Below are 27000 nucleotides of genomic sequence, written 5' to 3'. Positions count from 1 at the left end.
ATTTACATTTAAAGAGCATTAAATCATTGTTAATTTAAATGAGTACCTCAAAAAGTGTCATTTACTTTCTAGATTAGTTGTCAAATTGTAAATGTAAAAACACTAGTGTTAGTTTTGAATAGAAACAGAGTCATAACTGCCATCATTAAACATTTACTGACGAGAGTTGTATTTATGCTAACAGTGGTGGAATGTAACTAAGTACATTTACTCAAGTACTGCAGTACAAATTTGAGGTACTTGTAGCCTACTTTAGTTTTCCCATTTTATGCAAGTTTAATGTACTTTTTACTGCACTGCATTTATCTGACAGCTTTAGTTACTTTGAAAATTCAGAGTACTAAAACAAAATATAAATCAACTAATAAATGATGGTGTATTAATAAACTATACCAGCAGTATATAAGGTGATTACAATGAGCTACACCTGCACCTGCTGCAACATTAAAGTTCTATCTATGTATCTGTCCAATTTAATTCAATCAATAGAACTTTATTCATCCCAAAGGAAATTATTGTGCCAGAGAAAGCTTCAAATTACAGTAACAATTTAACAATGACACAACCAGTAACTACGAGTTGGTTCCCCAGGTCAGGGTCACTGGGCCCAGTTTTAAAAACAATAGAATATTAAATATCTGGCAGAATATACAACATAAGAAGTGTTTAAGGAGCAAAAGCAAAAAACAGTGACTCACAGATTAACAATAGAAGTCAGGTCAGTACAAGAGTAACTGAGAATGAACTAAAACGGTGGAAAAATCAGTTAACATAAACAATGTTATATTGTATATGATGTAACAATGAGAGGTGGTATTGCACATGAATTGAGAAAATGACATTGCACTACACTGACAAGTGATACTGAAAAGTAGTAATTTACATCATAATAAAGTAATAGATTGTATTATAATATGATGTTACTATTGAGACTTAGAGAAGTTGTATTAATGACTTATTAACAGGAGTTTTGGTGTCACTGTGGTGTGACATGCCTCAGAGGACTCGTGTCTTCTGTGCTGAGACTTTAGGTTTCTTTATTAGGGTCAGGCTCAAACACAAGTTTTGACTTTGACGCTTCGTCAAATGAAACCCGCTGTGATGCAGCAGTGGAAACTCCTGTGGGCGGAAACTCGCGCTGACTAACCGGCTCCCGGCTGCTCTACATGAGAATGAAACCACGTTAATGGTCATAATGACGCCGGTTCACCGGGAGATGCGCGCTGCCGCCGGTCCGTGGCGCTGTTCTGCGCTGCGTAAAACCCCGCAGCACGCGAGGCCCTGTCCTGTCCTGTCTGTCTGTCTCTCCCTCCTGTCTGTCTCTACAGGTCTGTCTCTCTCTGTCTCACCAAACCCTCTCCTTCTGCTGAGATCGAGGCTGAAAGCAGAACGCATCCTGAATGTTCCGAGCCTCCTCCTCAGCTGAGGAAAAAAAAAAAGACGGGGGAAAGTGAGGAGCTGATTTTGACCGAGAGGTTTCAGAAACCGTCAAATGTTCCCACGGACAGTCCTGCAGATACTCGTGTGTGTGCTGTGGGCTCAACAGTGACCCAGCCGAGCTTTATTCTGCACTGGAGGAGGAAGAGGAGGAGGAGGAGGGTTTGCTGTGCTGCGGCCATGTCGATCATATCCGCCGTCTCCCATATCGCCTCCCGATGACAAGAGTGGAGTGTGTGTGTGAGTGTGTGCGTAAAGGGGGGCAATTTCTTTTTACACATGAACCCCCCCTCTCCCCGCCCCCTGTCCTCACTGACACATCGTCCCCAAATCTCCAGATCTCACCTTTAACAATCAGACACACCACAGCAGAGCAAACCTCTCGCAGCTCAGCTCAGTCTCATCGGCCGAGCAGCTGCAGCTGTTTGCAGCTTCGTTTCTGGAAAAAAACACACCCCGTGTGTTTCTTTCTCTTCACATGCACAGAGTCAGTGACCAAACACCAGTATTGACGACGCTTTAAGTGCCATTAAATGTGTGTTTTAGGCGTGCGTTTGGCACACACACACACAAACACACACACATACAGAGGATGCCTCAGTCCCCCCTTGTCGTGGCACAAACGCTCATAAGACAGTGACTTTGGGAGGCTGAACATATAAAGACAATTGTTCATGTCGTGGCATGAGGGATCCAGGACTGAGAGCAGCCTCCAGAGACCCCTCAGAGCCCCGCAGAGGTGCGCTGTGAGCCTCAGTCCCTCCGTGGCTGGGTGAACTTTATATCGAGCATATATTAACACTTTGTGGCCTGTTTTTTTTTTCCTCCTCTAAGGCTGGAGGACTCCATTTTGAAGGGACCGGGTGTGCAGCCACAGACTACACAGCAACTCGGCTCAGGGAAGGAAACCCGTCTGTTTTTCCGGGTAGCCTGCTGCACCATTTTCACTGCTCCTCAGACGTGTTAGTGGAGGACATCTTTGAATTACTTCCATTTGTTTATTGTGTCGTGTCAGGGCGCATGTGTGCTGCCACAGGAGTGCGTGTCGGGGGGTTTGGTGGAGGAAGAAGATGCCAGTTTGTTTGGCACAAGTTTGGCATGTGACATGTCAGTGGTGTTGACAGCCTGCTTTGGGTTAATAATTGATGCTTGTAATTAAGGAGAGGGGCGGGGTGGGTTTTTGGAGGTGTCGTGTGGTTTGCCCGGTGCGTTTCTTCTCATATCAGTGGCTGTCAGCTCAGATTTTTTTTTTTTAATTTTTTTTTCTTGAAGAGAGATTTACGGCCCCTTCTGTGCTCCATGCTGTGGAGCGGCCGGGGAGGGAGGCAGTGGTGACGCCTGGCAGTGCGCACAGCAGAGAGAAGACTGACTTTGAAGGGGGCAGGCAGAGTGTGCGGGCAGGAAACAGCCATTCAACAGAGCACAGATCTATACACGACGATTTATAAAGTTGTAGTTATCACAAAGCAGAAGGGGGAGTGTCGCTGGAGGAGCTCAACACGCCTGAATCTGTGTTCCCGGGGCCGCTGGACCAAGCTTTAGCGCATGTAGAGAGGAGGAGGGAGGAGGAGGAGGAGGAGGGAGGTGGAGGGGGCAGTGAGTGAGTACGTTTCAGAGGATCCAGGCCTAGTAGTATTGCCGCTGGGACTCTCCTCATCCGCTTTCAAAAAATTGGAAATTGGCACATTTAAACGTCAAAATGAGCAGGTTGAGGGTCACGGGCGCGGTGGCCGACACCGGAATGGTAAGATTCTCGCGACAGATCCCGTGTCATGTGGCGTTTTCTCCGTGATTTTGTTGTTTGATGCACACATAGCCTGCATCTGTCGGGGAGGGAAGCCTGTGAGAGTGTGTGTGTATTTATGAGAGTGTGTGTGTGTGTGTGTCTTTGCGCGTGTGTGTTGTTGAACTTGTTTTGTGTCGTCTCGTGTTATTTGGCGTTTAGTGTCTCCGTCTCGTGCAGGCATGGAAGCCCAATGCAAGCCACGGACGACACACTCACATACACAACACACATGCAGTTGCACACACCTATGAACACGCGCGGTATGCACGCGCGCGCGCGCACGAACGGGTCCATTTTAATTCCAGTTGGTGGTTGCAGCGCCGGCGCGGCTGATTTTTGACGCTGTAATTTATTACCTTTATTGTGTGTGTGTGTGTGTGTGTGTGTATGTGTGTGTATGTGTGTGTGTCTACTGTATGCATGCGCGTGAGCTTACAGGCTGATGACCTTATCGGAGGCTACTTGATGTCATTTTCATCATATCGCGATAATTGTTTCCTTAAAGGCTGTACGGCGGGAGGCTGCGGTGTTTGCTCAGGGTCGGTACCCAGGAAAATGTCACGTTAGGTCGATCCGCTCGTCGCCAGTGAGTGTTTACGGTTTATTGTGACATCATGTGAAGGCAGATCATGCTGTGTGTTTCACGGATTTCATGTGTGAGCTGTGTCACTGTTAAACATATCTCATCAGCAGCTGCCGGATAACTTCACATAAGCTGCAGAGATGTTGTGACAGATTGTAGAAACATGCTGTGCAGGAAAACATGGACGTAGTGTCATTTGTTTCAGGAATGTTGTTGCAGGATTGTGGGAAATATTAGCAAATGAAACTCTCAGCCGAGCCTCAGTGTCGGGGAGAATCTGCAGATTATATTTAAAAGTCAGCCAAACTTTGATGTTCAGAATTTTTTGGTCCACACTTATAAGTTTCTGTTTGTGTTTCAGGGAGGAACCATGCCAGCATGAGTGGGCCTTACCCAGGCCCTGGCAGGGAGACTCATCAGTCCAGCTGCCCTTTGACCCCTGGTCGCGACCTCTCCACCCACTCCTGCACCTCCAGACACCATGACCATAGGCTCGGGCTAACCATGTCTGCCACCGCCTCCTCCCTCAAGCATGCATCCGTCTATGGATTCTCACACAGGGACCACTCGTCCTCCTCTTCTTCCTCTTCATCCTCCTACAGTCCTCTCAGGAGGCTGCAGCACCTCACCACCATGGTGAGCCAGCCTGACCTGGTCCTGCCGGTGAGGGAGCCCGAGAGGAGCTGGGAGTGGGGTCTGAGTAAGAAGGAGAGGGGGAAGGGGATGGAGAGGGACTCCTGGGCTGACGGTGATTATTCTGGCACCCAGAACACCAACAGGGAAGAGAGCTTCAGTAGCTCCTCAGCTGGACCTAAACAACCTGTTGTCCAAACTAAAAGTCGAGACATGCCAGCAGCCAATCGCAGCGACCCTGTCGTCTCAGAGAAAAAGAACGAAGGTTGTTTCTCCGGCCCGCCCAGCCCGGCCTTCTCTCTTGATAGCAACAGCCCCTTTGCTAACGGTTTCCTCCACTTTGAGTCCTCTTTGTTTGAGGATGACGACAATGATGAAGAGCGGGAGAGGGTGTCGCCTCTGGGAGGCTTGCAGGACAAACACGAGCAGGCGCGGAATGTTCTTCCGTCCACCCCTGGACACTTGAATTCGGACTCCAAGGATGCTCCCCTGTCATCCGCCAAGGTCATCACCCGGTCCCAGTCCTCAGGTCAGCGCAGGAGATACTGGGACGGCTCGGATGACGAGTGGGAGAGTGACACCGAGCTGTTCCTACTCGAGGATAGTCCCTCAAGGCATTCATTGGCAAGTTTTACCCTCATTACACCACGCAAACTTGTCACAAAAGAACAGCTTTACAGGTCGGTCAGCGCCAACAACATCTCTGTTAGACAGACAGCTGTCCTAATGCAGAGAGACAGTGAAACAGTGAAATTTCAAAATGGCGCTCATTCAAAGGCCTGAATAGAAAATATGTGGTATGGTGCTGGATTACACACAAACCCAGTGAATGAACACCAGCGCTGCCTTTCACCTGCTGTAACACAATATCAGTTCCTAGTGAATAATGGTCGGCTCAGGCGAAACACGGCTCCACAGCCGCAGCTCTGTCACTGATAAATATGGTTTCCTTCTTCTTACTAAGAACTAAAGGAAACCTTCAGCTTCTCCAGAGGTTTTCAAACTTTGAGGAGAGCTGAAGGAGCAGAGCGTGAGGCTTTATTGCGTAAGTAGGTGAAAGTGACAGGTGTGTGCAGGTGTTTTAGAAACTACAACAGGAAGGTAGTTATTGTGGATTGGACAGTGATTTGGCCTGTTACAGCTGCAGCAGCGGCTCCCACTTAAAGGGATACTTTGCCGAATTTAAACCAAAACAAATCAAAACAATGTGGGTAGTCTGTGTAAATGAACTGTGGTAAACTTCCCTGGATCTAACCAGCTCCCAGATCTCCCCACTCATTTCTCAGCTCAGATTTTCACTGGCTCCTGGGCTGTTGATCCACAGATTGTACTTTGCCATTTTTGTACCCCGCTGCCACAGACACAAAAGCCCCCTTTCCCACTGCACAACAAACCCTCTAACATCTGACTTTGTATGTAGTGGCAGGGTGAGGGTTCAGGAGCGACGTCGCCAACTTCAAGGTGCACAAAGAAGGGAGATAAATCAAAGGTGTTGAAACTCCAGGAACACTTACAGTTTTTAGAACAACTTAATTGTGAGACTGACATAATTTGGCTGGTGGCCTTGTGCCTTGATGACCCTGATGAAGGTCGTGTTGGTCTTGTAATGAAGTTGCTCTAAATACTACGAGTGTTGCTGGAGTTTCATCGGCTTTTTTTGGGCAGTGATGGAAACACAACCCCTCCTTTACTGTTGAGATGCAGTGACCTGTCACCTCAAAATACCATCCGTCTGTGCCCAAGCAGCGCTTAAACATCGTCCCAATTAGTCTGCACCAAGTTTGAAAGAGAGACAGAATAAGTGGAGTAACCACCATAACATTTTCACCTGCTACTCATCTGCTGCAGAGCCTTGTACGCAGCTGTCGTCTACCGGCAATGGAAAAGTAGTCTATCGCCTATTTCAGCAGGTTTTCCTGTGTTTAAAAAAACGGCGTAAACAGAAGTGTAAAAGGGCTAAAAGAGTAAAGTGGATTGAGCAAGAGAGCGGCCCGTCTGTCTCTTAAATTCAGACCAGACTGCGATCAAGCTGTAAAAATAGGCAGTGTGATCAAATATGAACCAAGACTGTCACTGCACTGCCTTTTTCTCGCCTAAAATGTTTTCAGAAACATATTTTAGTGCACTTTTTTGCTGTAATATGATCATTTGTGAACAGGAAGTGGGCGCTATTCTGTTTCCTGTATTGTAAAAACGGAGGCTGGAAATACTGAGATCAAATGGTAAAACTAAGCAGCACTGATCAAATATGAACCAAGATTCTGTCACTGAGTTGCCTTTTTCTTGCCTCAGACGTTTCAGACACGTTTTACATCACTGTTTAACTGTAATACGAGATGGTTTGTCACCAGCTGGGCGCCATTGTGTCAAACAGACAGTGCAGTGCAGTGCATTCTGGTAGTTATAGCTTTTCGTGCTCTTGAGTAAAACCAAATGCCACAGCGATTTTCTTTTTTTTCTGGTCATGTCGCACCAATTTGAAAAGTATTTGCATCGTTGTACTGCAGAGACAGTTTTATGAAAAGACCGACTTTTCAGCAGTGAAATACTTCTTTAAAAACCCTTAGTGCCTGATTGCAAAAATCACACTCCAAAGTCAAAACTGAGTCGCATGTAAATGCGCACACACGATACATATTTTGTATTCGGTGGAACTTATGTCATTACCTCTGATGTCCATCGTGAACAAATTTAAATAAATCCGATTAGAAATCATAGAGAAAAGACGCCCCTAATAACTCCAGAATGTGTCGAGAATCAGTACATTTTTAAGTTTTCCTCCGTTTTTAAGTCATCCAGTGATGATCGTCTGTACGTCCATGAGTACATTTGGCATACTTTTAAATGTCTTTTGCTGAAATGTGAACAAATATTAGTGGAAAAACAGTGTGTTTAAGTTGTGAACTCCATACTACCTGTTTACAGCCCCAAAGCATTATGGGAACTGCAGTTCCAAAACTTAAAGCATGATTATCCCTCAAATACAAGTAAGACGAAGAATATTGACAGGAGTGACAAAATCCATTAATAGTAACTCATTGTATGTTGCACTGTAGATATTGTTTTATAGTTTTAAGTCTTAAAACGTTCCATCATCAGTTCTTATATTCTGGGAGCATGGACAGTCTCCTTTGTCTGTTCGCTATCACAAGTTTTGCTTTTATTTCGCCGCCTGCCTTGGGGACATTTTCCTCCACAGAAAATGTTGGCACTGCTCTGGAGGTGACACTAAATCCAACAAAAGAGGATGGAGCCCATAACTCTGATGCAGCCATGTTAGTTTTACTTCTATTAATCAGTGTTTCAGCACAAATCGCCACTTATCATCTGAGAGACAGGTCAGTCGAACACAGCAAACATTTTGACTTGTCACTTTAGGAAAATCACCAATGTCACTAATAACATTACCAGTGTCTGTGTTCTGTTTAAGTGTCCCAGTGAGTTCGTCATGATGCTGTGACAGTGAGCCAACATGCCCAGTACCAGGACTGTGACACTGAAGCAGCTCAACAGAACTCGGCCATCACTTATTTCTTTATTTACACCTGTGACATGTCAAAATCTCTGTTGTGAAAAAGGCCCATGGAGTCCTCAGAATGAGTCAGCCATAGCAACAAGATGAATAGAAACAACACTGAACTGTTTGCAGTGGTCATTTGACTAGTACAGGGTTCAGCAACCTGCGGCTCCGCAGCCTCTCTCCAGCGGCTCCCTTTGGCTTCGACAAAAAGGTTATATGGGAGTTCTGGTGCGCTGAGCTGAACTGCCAATCGGAGTGATTTCATTCAGTGACAGACTCCACCGTCGCCACTGCTGATTCAGCATGTTGAATCGGCTGAAAAAAAGCGGACAAGGGCCAAGGATGCAGGACACACAGCAAAGACTAGGGAGGCAGTGTGCCACCAGCTTGGTGTGTCGGGGCCGCAACACCTCTACAGACTAGCTCTTCCCACACTTCCTGTTTTATTACTAAGCTCAGCTAATCATCCCCTGGCTGTCTTTATACTCAAGAGGCAGACATGAGAGTGATATTAGCTTTCTCATCCAACTCTCTGCAAGAAAGCAAATTAGCAGTTTTCCCAAAATGTTGAACTATCCCTTTAAAACGCTCCAGCCAGGGTTACATCATAGCTGCAACCAGTATTAGCCCTCAGGCTGTTCCTGCTTCATGCCAGTCATAACTCAGGCCTGCTCATTTACCCGCCAGTCCACCCAACCTGCCGCTGTGAGCAGTAACTCCCGTTAACACAAAGGAAACAGTCGCCACCAGGTTGGAATGTTTCTCTTCTGTGGTTTGTGTTGTGGTTTGAAGACAAGACTAAAATTAGACCTCAGAAAAAGCCTGTTAAGAACACTGTTGGATAGAAGCTGAAGCCTTTGACCTATTATATAGTGTTACATGTGTAAAATATGTATATTTGCTAAGATTTTATTTAGATTTCTCACTATATTCAGTACAACAAAACAAAGGCTTAAAATCTCAATGACAAAACAAAACAACACAACACAGGAAGTCAACACATACAACACCCATGGCCCACCCATCAAACAAGTGAGCTCACCCCCAGTATCTTCATGTCTGATCCACTAATATGAAATATATTAAACATAAATAAACATACATCATGTTTAACTCTTCAAAAACTGTTCACCTCGATCAAGTACCCCCGTCTTTTATCCTTCATCCACTGAAAAAAGATTCCACATCCACAAATGTTATAAAATATTAAATCTTGAACTACGTGCAGCAGAAAATGTTAAGCAAACAATCCTTTAGATTTTGTGTCTGCCTGCCCGTTCAAGGTCCACATAGTTTAATACATACGGCGTCCTCCTTGCGTTTGGCCGTGTCGTCAAGCTAGTTTGCTGTCTCTGTCAAGTAGACCGCGACCCACCAGTTGGTAACCATTGCTTTACTGCTGGGTACTCAATATCTTTAAAGTATCAACCAAAAAAATCCAATTCCAGGTCGTATTGAAACTTTTCCAGCCAAACGTTACCTGCATTTGATTTTTTTTGTACCAGGTCTAGAAAAAAAAAATGACCGAACACCACAAGAATTCTTCAGTTTAACATGTTGGTGATTGGCTCACGACAGCAGCAGCTATGACCCAAACAGTCTGTGGTGTGATGAAGTCGAGCACGGTGTGTTTACAGTTTGGCACTTTAGTGTGCCAAGAGTCCGCCAATGTTCCAATGTATGGCGATACGACACACCTGTGACATGTGGTAGCACACGTTAGTATCACTTTAAGGCTGCTGGTATTGGTATCATGATTTTTTGAACAATACAAAGCTCAACTGTCCTTTGCTGTTTAGTCAATTGAAAATAATGGATGAAAAGAAAGCCAATATTGGTTTATGAATGTTCATTTTTGACCTTTGGGAACAATAAACAGTGAAGAGATTGTAAACACACCAGTTCAGTCAAATGCCTAAAGAAGCCAAGACAAGTCATGCAAGATCCAAAACATCTTATAGTGTGTGTTCACATTAAACAAGATGCAAATTTTTGCATATATGGCCGCTAGTGTTTTTTGGAGCATTTTGCAACTCGCAGAAATTTGCCTTAAAGGTTGTGCTAGCTAACGAACTGGGGGAGCCAGCTAAATGCTAACTTGGTTTGCAGTGAAGTACAACTGATAGCTGAGTGTTAACATGGAGGCTCCATGCCCTGAGCCAGTGTGAACCAAGACAGTCACACTCTTTGTTATTTATCATACTGTCATGGCAGCACATTACCACGTCACGCCTTCCATTGTTTACTTTCCACAATAAAAGACCAACTTAAAGAGCAACTCAACAAAACAGCTTAGCATGTAACGTTATGGCTTTGCTCACTAATCTCTGAGTTCTTTCTAGTCCGTATTTGTTCTTTCTCTGTACAGTACTGATTTTGAGTGTAGCTTTGTTCATGGACAACAACATTGTTTCTCCTTCATTTCTGAATCTCTGTAACACCAGAAGAATCTTAGCCAGATCTCAACACTAATAGGCTTTCACGACACAGCGACACAGATATCACATCTTAGCGTCAGTCACGTTCTGTGATTCACATCCATCACTTCGACTGGCGGGAATTTGTGTCCATTCACGTCTTTGCATTGACTTTCTATGTAATCTTGCTGCCTGAAACACTCACATCGCGTTTGGTATGAACACACCGAACGTACCTCTCAAGCCGGGCTCAGGCTGCTGGAGTTTTGGGCAGATTTACCCTGATTTACCTCTCCAACAATGGGAGAAGAAATCTGGTCTCAGACTTTGGTCGGTGCCGATGTTTGGCCCAGATTATCTGGTAATATGAGAAGTTTACTGTTTGCAGGCTCATCAGGGTCACCCTGATCATTTCAAATGATGTTACAATTTAAAATCTGGTTAGCTAGCATACAACTGTTGTCCCATACTAAAACTAACAGTTAAGATCTCACCTCCTGTTCTTGCTGAATAGACAACGCGTGTTCACATCTCCCCAACTTTTTTCTCGTCCAGACTCGTTTCGCTTTCTGCTGAAGTTTTCCTCACTGCAAAACATTGTTAAAATCGCACCACGCCAGTCCCCGTTTTGTTTACATCTGCTTCCCCATGAGATCACGTGATATTGGGGGCTACCTGTGGCTCAGGAGGTAGAGCGGGTCATCCACTAATTGGAAGATCAGAGGTTTGATCCCCAGGTCCTCCGTTCTACATGTCAAAGTATCCTCGGGCAAGATACTGAACCCCAAATTGCACCTGATGGCTGCTTCATAGGTGTGTGAGTGCATGCGAATGGTTGCTGAGTAGCAGGTGGCACCATGTATGCTAGCCTCGGCCACCGCCGGTGTGTGAATGTGACAGGTGGTGTGAAAGTGCTTTGAGTGGTCAGAGGACTAGAGCAGCACTATACAAGTGCAGTCCTTTTACATTAGGTGTTGCATTCGGGCTCCCTCTGGAACAATAATCAGATTAGAGATAAAAACATCTGTGAAGTTTCTCTTTATATGTGTGATGCACACTGTTTTAACATTCAGTATTTTAGAACTCCTGCAATCTGAGCCCGGCTGTACAGGTAAACAAATCCCTAGCAGTCTCATATTTTGGAGCTTCAAAGTAAGCATTAACTTTTATACGTTTTAGTGATTTGCACTATTTAAGTTACTTTGGCTGTTGTTCATGAATGTAACATTAAGGATTTAAAATGCACAGTTTTGGAGGATCGGGCAGCCATGTATGATCGTCATCTCTGAATTGATGCCTTTGAAAGTAGAATACATGCACATTTAAATGCAGTGGGTGACAACAGATAATCAAATGAAACAACACCTGCAGCTCTGATACAGAATGTTTGTAGAGAACACAAAACATGTCACTCATTTTCACTTGTCTGACTGCAGTGTTTTTCTTTATTGTCGTGTTGTCAACAGCCAAACAGCCTCAAGAAAAAGTCTTTGCCGCCTGTGAAGTTTGTGGAAGGTGAAGTTATTTGGGCAAAGTTCAACCGAAGACCATGGTGGCCCTGTAAGGTGACCGTTGACCCTGTACAGGGAATCTATCACCGAGTGAAAGGTGGGCCTGAGACACTGTTTACTTCATGAGATTACTCAGACCGAGGGTAGGCAACCTGCGGCTCTGGAGCCACATGTGACTCTTTAGCCCCTCTCCAGGGGCTTCCTTTGGCTTTGACAAAAAAAAATCATTTGGAAATAAATGTTGGCTAAGATGTTCATTTATCATTGTTGTAGGCCTAAACAAATAATGCACCAAATTAAAAAAAAGGTTTAAATACTTCATCAACTAAAATGTGCTTCAGACGTTTACAGCCTGGCGCCTTTTCCTTCTGTTTTTGCCAAACCTCAAGAGTGGCAGCTAGTCTTAAATCTTCCTAGCTAGGCTACCTATGATTCCAAATCCCAAAAACTGAATCATGTGTGAACAGCTTCATTTGATTTCACCACCAACTCTGCAAATTTGAGTAGCCACCACGTAGTAAAGCATATTAATGAATGCTCATTTAGACCTCGAAGTAATGTTAATTGGCTAATTTAGATGTGATAGGCTGCGTTACCTTCATTATAAGGTTCAAATATATTTTGTGGCTCCAGACAAATTCTTTTATTACTATTATTTGTGGCCAAAAATGGCTCTTCTCATAGTAAATGTTGCTGACACTTGACTTAGACCAATGCACTGTATAAGGGCTGTTTGCAATTGTGTGATGTGCTTTATGGATTGTTTTTGCAGTTAGTTGACATCTCCAGCTGGTAAAAGCTGAGCATTAATGGTGATTGATAATACATCAAAAATCTGATGGATTATTTGAGATAATAGTTCAGTACATGATACAGGACACATGCTGAAAAACACATTCAAAATGCACAGTTATTATGTCTTGAAATGTTCCATGTCCTACAGTTGTCATGCCAAATGCTGCATTAGATCAGGTCACCAAGCAAAGAAAAGTGTCACATTTCTTATGCTGCCATCAAAAACTACATTATATCTTCAACCCATGGATCCCCTTCATCACTCTCTGTTAATCATGTTATGTTGTACTGACATGTCCACTGTCCGCATCATACGGTCATGATATGTTTTTCCTTTGCAACCGTGGATACCGATACATATTTAAAGGGACAGTTCACCACAAAATCAAAAATACACATTTTTCCTCTTACCTGTAGTGCTATTTATCAACCTGAATTATTTTGGTGTGAGTTGTCGAGTGTTGGAGATATCAGCTGAAGAGATGTCCGCTTTCTATTAGGGGTGAGTCCATGTACACGTTTACACATGTACACTTGTTTGAGATCATAAACGGTTATGAAAAATTAGTACACGAAAAATGTTTTGGGTTTTTTAGGGGGGAGGGGGGTGATACTAATTGTTGACTAACTGTGATAGACTGTGAATAAGAAAAGAAATGATGTGGGACCGGGTTTGGCAACAGATCAGTAGCCTACGTGCTCCGTTCTATTAAAACGGCGCATTCGTTAAGGGGGTTGTTCGCCAGTGGGCTTCAATGAGTACCGCACACAATTTTGTGTTCTCTCACTTCAGATGCTGTGATTTGATGGCCCGGTACTCATTGTAGCCCACTCTTATAAGACCCAATAATAATAATAATAAGTTACTGTGGACCTATGCTATGCTTTTTAATGAAATTACCAGAGGAGTTCGCAGAAAAACAGGTAATGTTAGCCTGAATTACTCGCGTGCGTCCCCGGTGGAAATCGCTGACATGCATGGGAAATACGGCTTCTACAGGCTCGCCATAGCTCACTGTCAGGACTCAGGGACCAGAAATCAGGATGGCGGACCATCGGAATGGCGACATTTCGGAGTGGCGGCCTGTAACCGTTGGTTAAATGGCCCGTTCGGTTGGTATTCGGATAACTGGGGCTTAGAAGTTACCCACTTTTTATGCCCCTGCACAGGCGATCACCCTGACTGGAGGTATTGGAGCATTATGTTTCGGGTTGTCCATCCATCCCATTCTCAGGCCATGATCTTGAGAATGCCTTGACAGAATTTTCTTCAAATTTGGCGCAATGTCCACTTGGACTCAACAGTGAACTGTATAAATTTTGGTGGTCAAAGGTCAAGGTCACTGTGACCTTGTCTCTCTCAGTCTTGTGAATGCGATATCTTGAGGAGATTGAATATATCCAGGTACAGAGACATTCACTTGGATGAAGCTCAATCATATGAACACAATATCTCAACAACACCGTAAGGGAATTTCTTCAAATTTGAGTGGTAATTCTTGGTTTAAAAAAAAATAAATAAAAATTTGTGGCGCATAAGCTCCACAAGCTGAGTGCCATCTACTTCCATTATATTGGAGAGAAAGCAGACATCTCTACAGCCAATATCGCCAACACTCTGCAACTCACACCAAAACAATCTAGACTGATAAATAGAAAAAGATATATTCTTTTGGTTTTTGGGGTGAACTGTCCCTTTTAGACTAGTCACAAGCGCTATTGCCGGATTGTCCTAATGTCTCAGCAGGTTGAGAAAATTGCCATGAATCTACAGCCATTATTTCAGCTGACACTAGTATGCACATTTGATTGTCGAGAGCTCAGTGTCCTTGCATTTTAAAGCTCCCTTTGCCTAGTTGATGCACTCATATTCTTACTGTGTAGGATGATGTAGTTTTAATTTGTGTCTCATGAGACTTTGTTGTCGTCTAAGAACCCAGTGACCGGCCCTGTCGGCTCTACCATGTCAGGACCTTTGGGGAGCCCGTGGAGCTAACCTGGGTGGAGGAAAAAGCAACTCACAGTTTCCATGGAGGGTTTGAATTTGAACAGCTGCCCCTACTGCGCCGGAGGAGGAAGCAAAGGGAGCAGAACTACAAATACACTGTAATTACTGTTTTATGAATGATGAGTAATTAATTGCATGCCCTAATAAAAACCTGATCTAAAACATCATAGGTTATCATTGTGCTAGACAATATAAAAGTTTGTAGACCTGTTCAGGAATACTTTCAGTTACATCACTTATCCTGAACCAGTTCTTCTGTAAACTGCCATGATTTGTGAGCAAATATTGAGCAGTGTTTACCCTTTGTCTTCCTGCAGATTGCAAAGCGTTATCAGGACTCTTGGAAATCCAGCGTGGCAGAAGCGGAATTTTTTCTCCAAGAAAAACCCAAAACAGATTCCTCCATTCCTTCCTCCATAGACGATGCCTTCCACGACAGTCCCACAGTGGAGAGTGAGAATAAGGCCCAGCCAACCTTTCTTCCCTCCCCTTCACCACTTCCACTTCCTGAGTCATCGCACTTGACCAATGGATCCATTTCATCCCCAGTTACAACTCCAGCAAAGCCAAGCACTTTAAGGAAATCTGGCAAGAAGAAACCAAGTAAATCGTCAAAGGACATGAGTAGCAAACACTCTAAAAAGACGTTGCATAATAGCCCTGACCAGTCAGATAGAGACAATGGAGAATGCCCATATTCTGACCTCGACTCAGTCCCTAAGATTTTGTGTCCTAAAGCACTTGAACGTCAGTCTAAGCTAGCTCCAACTCAGCCATCCGTTACAGTTGTCAAAGAGGTGAAGAAGCAGCCAGAGATTCAGAGTGGTCTGTGGTTCAGTAAATCAGGCAAAGACAGACGACCCAAAACAACCAGTCCGATGCCGGACCGCACTCTCTTTAGTAAGGTGCCCTGTAAGAAGAAGAACTCATCTGTTGTAACTAAAAAGACACTGGTTCCTAGTGCCTCCTCTTCCAGTGGTGGGCTCAGTGACCAGTCAGTGTTGTCAGACAAGCATAAGACTCCTGCTGAAACAAATCTGTCACCTGAACAGTTGGGACATTCAAAGTGTAAAAACCCCCTGGTTGCTAACAGGCCTTTTGGTACAGCTGGCAGTCCCACTGAACAGTCAGGACTGTCAGACAAGCAGAAGTCCCTCGTCTCTGTTGAGACTGGTGTGCCCTCTGACAAGTGTGGATATTCAAAGGGTAGACAGATTGTCAGTAATACAACTGACACTACTACTGGCTTGCTGTCTGACCAATTAGCTAGCTCAGATGTTGAAAAGGCCTCACAGCCGCCTAGCCCAGTCACTGTCAATGACCAGTCCAACCAATCCAGATTGAGAGTCGGTCGAACTGAACATTCAGACATGATGGCTAATAAAAAGATCCATGTAACTGACAGGATTTCTGACCAAGCAGAAGAAAAAGAAACTAAAAAGAGTCCAGGGTCCCCTTTAAATATTGACACTACTGACCCATTAGTAAGGCTAGAAAAGCAAACAAGTCTGGTCTCGAAGTGTAGGCTGCCATTTGTCAAATTAATACGCAAGGACATAAAGGGTAAAAAGTTCCTAAATTCCAGTGTAACTGTTAGCCCTGGTGACCATCCTGGATGTACAAAGAATGAAAAAACACCAGATACTGATGTGACCAAAGTGTCCACTAAACAATCAGATTGGGTGGACGGCAAAGCAAGTGTCTCCCTAGAGCAGGTAGTCAGTTCAGAATCAATAAAGGTCTCAGTTAAGAAGTTGAAAGCAAGTGGTGGGACTGGTGTTCTGCGTCTCTCATCAGAATCAGGAAAAGCTAAAACTATCGTTGCCTCCAGTGTGGCCAGTGTGTCTGATGAGTTACGTAGCCAAGAAGCAGAACAGGTTTTAAATGTGAGCCCTGGCAATGTGACTTACTCATCCTCTAACCAATCAGAACAGCCAGAAGGAGAGAAGGTGTCCGCATCCAATGGAACAAGCATGTCCTCTGAAGAGTTAGGCAGCTCAGAGCAAAACAAAACATCTGCCGCTAGTACAGATTTTAATGCAGCTCCTCTGCTTTTGCACCAGCATGGGGATTCAGTATGTAAGAAAGCTCATGTGCCTGAAGGCCCGTCTTCTGCAAAATCCAAGAAAGTCATCCACAAGTCAAAGCAGGTTCAAGAAGAAGTCAAGAAAGTCCTTCTCCATGAGCAGCCTGCCCACCTCCCAGCTAGCAGTCGGCTGATGACCAGAGCCCTGAGGGCCATGCAGGAGGCGGAACAGAAGAAGCGTGAAAAAGCCAGAAAGGAGGCTGAGCAGAAGGAACTCTTAAATCCTTACAGAAAAGCTGAGGATCTTGTGTGCAACACTGCGCGCAAGTCCAAACTGAACTTTAGCAATAAAATTAAATCTCTTAAATCTCATCATAATGACAATGGCGGGTATGATCAGGACACGTTTTCTAGCTGTAGCACCCCCTCTTTGACGTTTTCTGATACGGTTGACTTCGAAGTTGATGTCAAGAGCGAAGATGAAGACCTCTCAATATCCTCAACTCCACCAATGGACTTCATACCCCTTACTTCTAAGGTAAAGGCCAAGAGGGAAGATCATTCCTCTGATATACACTTCTCTTCCTCGCCTCCCTCACCATTTGCTTTTATGAATGCCTTTAAAAACGTCGAAGAGGTGTCCTTCCAGTCCCTGACAAATGAGAGCGATGGTAAACCCATCTCTTTCAAACCAGATGCAAACTACAAGTTCAGCACTTTTCTCATGATGCTCAAGGACTTGCATGACACTAGAGAACGAGACGGGACCCCCTTAGAACTGGAAATTGGGCCCCCAAGTGCACATGTTAAGGAGGAACCTTTAGTGATGCCTGGAGAGGTTACACTCACAGGCCAAGCTCAACAAATCGAACATGTTAAAAATTCAAATTCAAGTCTAGACAAAATTGAAATCAAACACAATGAGGAGAGCACAAGTCAGGCGTCCAAGAGGCCCTACAACAGAAGGGGCAGTTCCACTGGCGTTAGAAAGAAAGCCAACCGTAAAGTGCCTTGTCGTCCTGCCAGGTCTGGACCTGGTTTCCCAGGACTGGAGTCCTTGCCAGCAGTAGACTCTTCATCAGGAGTGGATTGCTCATCAAGAGTCCAGTCCCTGTTGGGCATACAGACCAGTGGCTGGAAGAAGCAGCCTGGAGATAGTGAAGGAGTGGTGGAGGAGGAAGACAGGTGGAGCAGAATAAATGCGGATCTACAGAACATGGTGCCTTTGGAGCAGAGGGGTGGTGACACTACGCTGTGTCTGGAAAAGCCGAATGGCCTTGTTGGAGGCTGCACTGAGACTAACACAAACTTTATGTACAAGGCTGGAGAGGGCGACAAGGCTCCAAAAGGTAAGGACAGTCTAGTTTATCCCAGTGGGCAGTATTTTTGCCTTTAATGGATAGGACAGTTAAGCATGAAGATAGCGTGAGATAGAGGGGACGACACGCAGCAGGGGACTGCAGGCTGGAATCAAACCCGGGCCGCTGCAGCAAGGACAGGGACTTTGTACATGGGGTGCCTTCTCTATCCACTAAGCCACTGATGCCTCACTGAAGCACAGTGTGACCCAAATCCTGGGAGTATTCTATTTCTCTGAAAGAGAAGTTGTAGTTATTGTAGTTTTGTCCCCTGATTTTCAGAAGAAAAGAAGTTTTTCTCAGAGTCGAATTGCAGGTACCAGCACTGGTACCAGTTCAAATGTGAATGGTACCAAACCCTAGTTGTCTGCACATCCACAGGTACATGGCAAATTTTTACTTTAACTACTTAAATGGTGCCAGTTTGCCAAAAATTTAACAAATTTACACAGACATTCAAAAGTTTGGAATTGCCTCTCCTAAAAGCTTGATTGGGTCATACACTGTATTAAGAAATGGAAGTAGCCACTATAAAGTCACCTAGGGGTTTCTGGGCTCCTGTTTTTAAGCCTAAAGTTTGGCTTTTTGACAGTCGCAAAGAGAAAGGAGCTGTGGAGGAGCGAGGGGTAGATCTGACTCAAAAGCCCTTTTTACAGAGATTGCATTATAGTGCCGCCACTACTGCGGGATTTATACTCCTGCGTTGAATCGATACAGTACCTACAGTGCGTTATTTTAAACAGCATGATGACATCGCAGACTCAAAAGAGGTGCGACAAGCATGACATGTAACACAACTGCATAGGCCTCTAGTGTGACATATAACATATGTGTCAGCATATTACCGTCTCTTTTATGCAGTAGCTGATCTTATTCTCTGCTCAGAGGGTACGGCTCTCCCGGACTCCATTGTTTTCCCAATTTGCAGACATTTTTGGCCGCTGTTCTTCGTCTGTGAGTTAGCTGCTAACTTCTACCAGCTACTTTTCAAATTTCCCAGGTGGGGGGTGCATGCATAACACATCGTCAAAATGTGACACAGTGCCAGCCATGATCTCGTCCTGCTGGCTGTCCCGTTTATACAGATATTGTTTTGGCGCTGTTATTACCTCCAATGGAACCTTAAAGGCGACACAACTCTTTAATTTCTCTATTACTCTACTGTAAACATCAGGAAGTAAAAAAAAGCAAGTGTCTTTTTTTATTTACTTTCTTTCAGCACATAAACGAATTAGGAAACCAAGCAAGAGGCTGATTGAATGGACTGAAGAATATGATCAGATTTTCTCCACCAGGAAGAAAACCAAAAAGCCTCTCCAGTTGATTGGAAAGGTAAAAATCACACAAAGTAAGATCTTTTGTAACTTAGTAATTATATGTTGTTGGCACTAAGCGTCACTTGTTTGCAGCTACACACAAAGCTCGCATTACTGAAATCATTTTGTTTTCTCAGGCTGCTCAGCCCATAACGTCCACGTCTGAACCCCCGGGATCGGACAACAGCGCACACGACCACCCGTCCTTGAATTTGCTTCCTGAAATACAGACCCCACCTCCTGAGGAGATCACCGCAACAACACCCTCTGAAATACAAATTCCCAGCACTGAAAACACAACTACCCAAGATGCACCGGTGCTTTCCATCGACACACTAACCCCTCCTCCTGAAGCTGACCCCTCGCTGTCAGAAGGCCTCGTCAAAGACAACGGTGAGGACATTATTGTGTTTGTTTGCAGCTTAACACAGAGAATGTGAAGTTTTCTCAGAGAGAATAAAGTCTTCAACACACTGCATGGCCAAAAGAATGTGGACACCTGAACGAGGACTTGCAGTCAGTCTTCCAGTGCATCATAAAGGTGCTGGATTAGGTTGAGATTAAATTCTTCCACACCAAACTGGGAAAATAATTTCTGTATGGACCTGAGTTTGTGCACGAGCAATTAACATGTTGAAACAGGAAAAAAAACTCCAAACTGTTGTCACAAAGATGGAAGTTCACAGTTAAAAATATTGTGTGCTGGAGGAAATAGTAGTTGTAGTTGTAGTAGCAGTAGTAGTAATGATATAGTGATACCTCAGTACGTTTGCAGCATTTTACAGTTGCTGACAGATGAATTTGTCGTCGGTCACGAGATGATTAACAGGAGAGGAAAGAAGGAAAGAGACTTTAATTTCTGCTCCACAGATCATTTTTCAGACCTGAATCTTTGCTGGTTTTTTAAATCTTGGGTAATTTGACATTTTTAGGTCTCAAACGGTCATTTAAACAAAACCATCAGAGCAGTTCAGGGGATTCACTCTGAAGAGGAAGACGTTTAAACATTTCCCCCTAAAACACTGTTAGCTATTTTGCTTTGTGTTATGTTTTGTGAAGGATCACAAGCCAAAGTCAGGGAACTACTGGGTGAATATACAACAATGAGTGTTTTTATCTATCATATGTGATTCACAGGAAGTGCTCCTGTGCTGGAGAAGAAGCGGAAGAGGAAACCAACGCAGAAGATCCTGGAGTACTGTCTGGAGGCCGAGGCCTCAACAGGCCCCAAGAAGAAGGTAAATGTATCCGTTGTTTGTACATGTGTCCATCTGTGGTACATCTGTGTGTGTGTGTGTGTCACGTGTGTGTATTTATTCTCTCAGGTACCACTTTACAGTCCAGTGCAGAGCAGTTGTCCAGCTCTACAGTAAACTCAAAAGTGTTGTGTTTTTGTAAAGTCTGTGTATATTGCACTGGGTTATCATGATATGTTTTTTATATGATAACATAAATAAATATTTTCAATATCTAAATATTGTTTTAATACAGTTCAATGCAACATCAGCACCAACTGCAGCCTCCAAAATGGTAATTAGATTAATTCAGTCAAAAATTAACCACAAAACAAAATAATTCAGTTCAGTCTGCAGCAACATGGAGACAGAGAACAGCATGTTGGACAGAGACAGTATTCAGGATCAGGGAAGATAACACAAACGCAGTATCACGTATGAATGGATTACGACGTTTCAGTACAAAGTTTTAATGCTTCAGTTTGACAGGAAGAGGTTTTGATCATGTTTCTCTTTTCGCAGGTCAAAACACTGAAGAATAATTCAAATCCTGTGGCTCAGTCAGGTCAGTGAATCACCTCACAGCATTGTGTTTTCCTACTGTGGTGCAATTCATTATAGTATACGTCGCTTTTTTATTTGTGTACATTTTGTGTGAAAATGATTTCCCTTGGAGTTTGGCTAACTTCAGAAAATTAAAGAGTGGAGAATTCAGCACTTTATATTGTGAAAGATCACCAGTAAAAGCTTCTAAACACAGCCACACATGTTCCAACCAAAATCGGGAAGAAATTAACAACATGGGCGACCAAGTTGACATGTTTCCCTGATGTAAGCATGTAGCTACATGTAGCACTGTACTTTCAGCCAAAGAATGACTGTAAGGAGAATAGTGGGACTTTCTACCATGAAAAAGTCACTACTAAAAGCTTTTAAACCCAACTGGAAATGCAGGAATATAATCTTAAACTGGAGTGAAATTGACAACTTCAGCAACCAAGATTACATGTTTCCCTGACATTAGCGTGTAGCTACATGTAGCAGTGTACCTTAAGCTGGGGAAAAGCTATAACAGAGAACAGTGGCACTTTCTACCAAAAAACAATCCCCAATAAAAGCTCCTAAACCAAAACGTTAACAATCAAACTTGTTCGAGCAGGAATATGATCTGAAATCAGATCAGGGAAACATTTACAGCATCACCAACCAAGATGACATGTTTCCTGACGTTAGCATGTTGCTACATGCATGTAAGCAGTGCATTTGCAGCCGGTGAATGACTGTAACAGAGAACAGTGACACTTTTATCTGTAAAAACTCACCAAGACAAGCTTCTAAACACAACTAGAAGACATGTTTAGCAGAAATTGGGTAGAATTTACAACATCAGAAACCCAGATTATGTGTTTCTCAGACATTAGCATATAGCTACATGTAGCAGTGTACTTTCAGCAGGGGGATGCCTGTAATGGAAAATCTTCCAAGGAAAATCCCCAATAAAAGTTTCCAAACCAAAATCTTGACAACCGAACATGCTCCAGCAGGAGTATGATCTGAAATCAGGGAGAAATGTACAACATTAGCAACCAGGATTACATGTTTCCCTGATGTTAGCATGTTGCCACATGTAGCAGTGTACCCTGTAAATAACAACAGTGGCACTTTCTACCAAGAAAAATCCCCAATAAAAGCTTCTAAACCAAAATCTTAATAACCAAATGTGTTCCAACAGGAATATGATATGAAATCAGGGAGAAACTGACAACATCAGAAACAGGTTTACATGTTTCCCAGACGTTAGTATGTAGCTACATGTTGCAGTGTACTTTCAGCCAAGGAATGACTGTAATGGAGAATAGTGGACCTTTCTACCATGACAAATCCCCAATGAAAGCTTCTAAACATGTTCCAGCAGGAATATAATCTGAAAAACTGACAACTTCAGCAACCAAGATTACATGTTTCCCTGACGTTAGTCCGTAGCTACATGTAGCACTGTACTTCCAGCAGAGGAATGACTGTAACGGAGAATAGTGGCACTTTTATCTGTAAAAACTGACCAATAAAAGCTTCCTAACGTAACTGGACATGTTCCGAACAAAATTGGGAAGAAATGTACGTCAGCAATCAAGATGACATATTTCCCTTATGTTGTAGCTACATGTAGCAGTGTAGGCTACATAATGTAAATACTAAATCCAGCACACCATGACATCATACTGTAGCCAGAGTAGAAAAACTGTTGGAAACAGTGTTGTGAACAGTCTGAGGTTTCTGCCTAAAGGATTACTTTTGCACACTTTAACATCGTTATTTAAAACGTTGGCCACATTTAATATGAACTTCCTTCATTGTTACATTATATAAAAGACACAAAATACCCCTTGAAAGAGTTAAATGTTACTCATAAGGCAAATAGGATTTAAAATAATCCAGATTCTTAATCAGAATAAATTGTTTAACACTGAAATTGTATTGCAGTGTTGTGACTTAAATTAATAATTGTGATGAACACTGCTTAAATATGGTAACTAACACATCTGTCTTGTAACTAACACATCTTTGTTACACCCAGATTCTGGACCGCCATCTTTTAAATCAAAGATTAAGCAGCTCACAGCAGCCAGCTCCGCACCGACACCCACAGAAGCTTCCACCTGTGCGCCCAAAGATCCCCCTCCCACCTCTCCTGCACCTTCCACTCCAGCGCCAAACCCGCCCGAACCTGCCCCAGTGGAGACGGCGTCAGAAGGCATAGATGCTCCTCAAGCAGAGGACAAAAAGGACACAGCAGAGTCAGAGGTCAGTTGTCTTACTTTTGTTCCTCTGTTCATTCTGCACACTGAAGGAACTTTGTAACATTAAAGTGAATGATTTACTGTCACTTTGCACACTGTGCTTTTCCACTTGCTCTTTTCTTAAGTTGCTAAATTTGATTTCAGGACTCATATTTATCAGTGATGCATATTCGCTCCTATTTTAAGTCTTGAATTAAAAGATTTTATCAGCTTAATTTACACCCTCATCAGAGCTGATGAAGTTTCACAGTAAAGTGAAACATTGCGTAGATGTAAGTGTGCGGAAATCTTTTCTAACAGTCTGGACTATTTCTAGCATCTTGCCAGAAGTGCGCTGGGTGAAGCGGTGGTTTTCCTGCATCATCAACTTAATTTAGGAAATGAATCTTATCTGGGCCGATATTTAGGAGAGCTCCAGAGGTGTCCTAGTCTGTCAGCAGGCGCCAGGAGACAGTGTTCAAACAGAGAAAGAGCACGTTCAGTGGGAGGAAAGATATGTTAATGACAATTAAAAGAGATGATTTAATAAAGATTCAATCTTTTTTTTTTTACGGGCAAAAGGGAGCAACTTCCCAGCAGGGAAACAACAGCTCACATAGAATCATTTTTGCAGTAATGTATCAAATTTAAATCCTGCTCACAGATCGTTTCTCCACCACTGAGTTTGTAGTTATTGAAAAACAAGCTGAATGTTCAATTAGTTATTCGTTCATTTGTATAAAATTCCCTGAAGTGGAGCCAAATTTAAGACGTATATGTTTATATTGTTGCAGTGGATTTCCCAACACTGAAATCATATACTTTCTCCATCTTTAAAGGTGAATGAATTAACAGGAGGAGTAGTTGAGAGGTGGGAGAGAAGATTAAAAATCCAACAGCCCTCCTGAGGGGATATTTGATGATTAAGATGTGTAAAACAACTGCTGCATTTGTTGTTGTTTTAGTGGTGTACTCAAACAACACATCGGGCTCTAGTTTCCCAGGGTGGCGAACCCCGCACAGAGCTAGTTTCGAGCAGCGCAACCCGAGGCGTGCTTAGTTTGGTAGTTTGGACCGAGGTGCGCTGAGATGGGTGTGGCGGCGCAACAGGGGGAGGTGTTGACAGATCCAGCTTGGCGCAGTGACAGTTCCGTGCCTAAAGGCTTTACCGAAGGTGCGCTAAAAGCTCGCCAGCTGAAACCAGGTCTACTGTCAGCCGAAGTTTGGCTGACCGGCGGACAGTGCGCACACGTCACCAAAACCTCACAGGCAGGTCTCCAGAATATCAGACACATTAACGATACAATAAATACCCAAAAAAACACTATTCAATGCAACTATCTGCAATCAGCACATAAATGTATCTCTATATCGACTGTCCCGTCACATCTGATGTCAGATCAAAGGGGATTGGCACCGTTTGGCACGTTTGGCACGCGTAATGGAAACCCAACCTGATTTGATTAACACAGCTGCAAACTAATGAGTTCACATCCCTCTCAGCCAACCACAAACAGCCACAGCATCAGATAGGGAGTATATATTCAGCATCTGTCATCTTAGAAAAGTCAAAAGAAAAGAAACAGAGTGAGACTGCGAGAGAGAAAGAGAGAGCGCGCGCGCACGAGAGAAACGCAACATTGATTTACAATTGTGGTGACCTCCTCCCAGGCTACCTTTGCATCATCAGCCCGTGGAGGTCTGCTCGCAGTTCCGTATATTCGGACACTGCGAGCTTGGACCTCCCGGACCAAAACATCAGTTTCCTCCTCGGAGAAGTTTGGCCGTCTGACGCTGCTGCTCTCTTCTGCCATGGCGAATTGAGTAAACTCTCATTACGCCTTCGCGCGGTGCATTTAAGGGCGAGGAGAGGGGCTCATTTGATTGGTGTGATGTGTGTAAAACCCACTCCACGCCTTCTCTCATCCCTCTTTCCGACTTGCGCAGGTAGGAGGGACGGAGGTGGGAAAGACGAGTAGCTGCGTCAGCGCGCACGGTGTGCCAAACTTGCAAAATCCACCTGGCCACACCCAGTTGGCGAAGCGCAGGTGCGCTGTGTCTTGCCCGGTCTGCGAAACTAGAGGCCATTGTTAGAAAGCAATGCTCCTCGTGGTGCCATTAATGCTGACCTTTTTTAAATTTTTCGGGGGGGGGGGCTTTTTTTTAGCCTTTGTTTGGTAGGGCAATGTTAGTGTGAAAGGGGGACAGAGAAGGGATGACATGCAGCAAAGGGACATGGGTCGGAATTGAACCTATGACGCTGCAGCAACGCGCTGACATTAGTCCAGATGATCTAAATCCAGCCAAATATTTACAGGCGCCGTATGTAAGAATGTGGCCAAAACGGTTACTGCACTCAAATTCAAAATACTGCCGCGAGTCGTGTCCGCCCCCCCTCCTTTACAGATTCGAGGTTGCTGGACAGCGGCACGCTGGAGACTGATTTGTTTGCCCACGGGCGGCTGCCGTGGCAGGGCCGCGTCACCACGTCCTTGATCTTCACTTTTCCAGCGGACCGTTGGAGCAAGTCCGGCTTCTCTGCTACATATCTGTACACATCAAAGATAATTTGTACTTTGTGGCTGTGAGTGTTGTTAAACTGTAACTTCTGTAACTGTAGGAAGCTTCCTGAATAACTTTCAGGCTCTGATTTATGAATTCTTCCGTTGTCTCTGAAGGGTGACCTGTCCGGCTTGGATCACAGCTTCTCCTCCATGAAGGACGACTTGTTGCTGTGCGATGATCCACTTTTACCCTCGAGGAAGATCATCGGGGACCGAGGAGGTCCTGCCTCCATGAAGGAGAATATATGTCAGGTGAGCGTTGGGTGTGTGTTGTCACTACCTCACTGGATAACCAGGTGCTCAGGTGACAAGGGAACATTAAAATATCTGTTAGATAGTTTTCATGTTATAAGGACATATTTTTGTCATGACTGCACACCAGGTTTTTCTTTTTCAGAACTTTTCTTAATCTACCACAGAAGTTTCTTGGTGTTAGGAGCGGGCGATATGGCCCTAAAATAATATCATGATATCTCAGGGTATTTTTGTGCTAATGATATTAGTATAAAAAAAAATGTATTATTGATTAAAGAACATAGAATTGTGATCTAGTTTTACAGTTTGCTTCAAATATTCAGTAAAAACTAAAATGATCTCTCATTTCGTTAGTTTGTGAACAACAGTAACTCAGAGTGAGATTCAGATTCTGTTACAATATAAATAAAATCTACCACAAATGACACATTTAAACAGCTCCCAAATACAAAAAATGTCCCCTGGGATCTATATATATAAATCAACAGGTGATTTCCTTCTTTTAGTAAAATTGTGAATGTAGTATCTCAAGAACACCTTCAAGGAATTTCTTCAACTTGGGCACAAATGTTCAGTTGGACTAAATTAATTGATTAGAATTTGGTGGTCAAATGTCAAGGTGAGTGTGACCTCACTATAATTAATTTGCTAATTATGACAAAACGTCACACAGATGTCTAACAGGATAAAATAATGAAGTGATGACATTTTCTATCCAAAAGGTCAAAGGTCAGCTTGACTGTGACATCATCACGTTTTAACGTCATATCTCAGGAACA

General features: G+C 43.7%; 1 protein-coding gene across 2 annotated transcripts in view; it reads left to right on the top strand.

Moving 5' to 3' along the window:
* Positions 1-2128: 2128 nt before the first annotated feature.
* The window catches only part of nsd1b (nuclear receptor binding SET domain protein 1b), a 38983-nt gene continuing 14111 nt past the window's right edge, over positions 2129-27000 (top strand). Inside the window, exons 1-11 of one of the 2 annotated variants that reach the window (XM_050041439.1) lie at positions 2129-2362; positions 4168-5063; positions 11843-11984; positions 14616-14788; positions 15008-18065; positions 19294-19406; positions 19528-19783; positions 20528-20628; positions 21148-21190; positions 23201-23427; positions 26081-26218. In XM_050041439.1, coding sequence (XP_049897396.1) covers positions 4185-5063; positions 11843-11984; positions 14616-14788; positions 15008-18065; positions 19294-19406; positions 19528-19783; positions 20528-20628; positions 21148-21190; positions 23201-23427; positions 26081-26218 — 5130 coding nt within the window. In that variant the 5' untranslated portion in view covers positions 2129-2362; positions 4168-4184. Of the gene's footprint in view, positions 2363-2524; positions 3182-4167; positions 5064-11842; positions 11985-14615; positions 14789-15007; positions 18066-19293; positions 19407-19527; positions 19784-20527; positions 20629-21147; positions 21191-23200; positions 23428-26080; positions 26219-27000 lie in introns of those variants that run through there. The other variant, XM_050041438.1, reaches the window with a different exon arrangement.

The sequence above is a fragment of the Epinephelus moara genome, chromosome 3 (assembly GCF_006386435.1).
Source record: "Epinephelus moara isolate mb chromosome 3, YSFRI_EMoa_1.0, whole genome shotgun sequence".
Classification (NCBI taxonomy): domain Eukaryota; kingdom Metazoa; phylum Chordata; class Actinopteri; order Perciformes; family Serranidae; genus Epinephelus; species Epinephelus moara.
The sequence above is the reverse complement of the archived record's forward strand: the minus strand, read 5'-3'. Positions and strand labels throughout refer to the sequence as shown.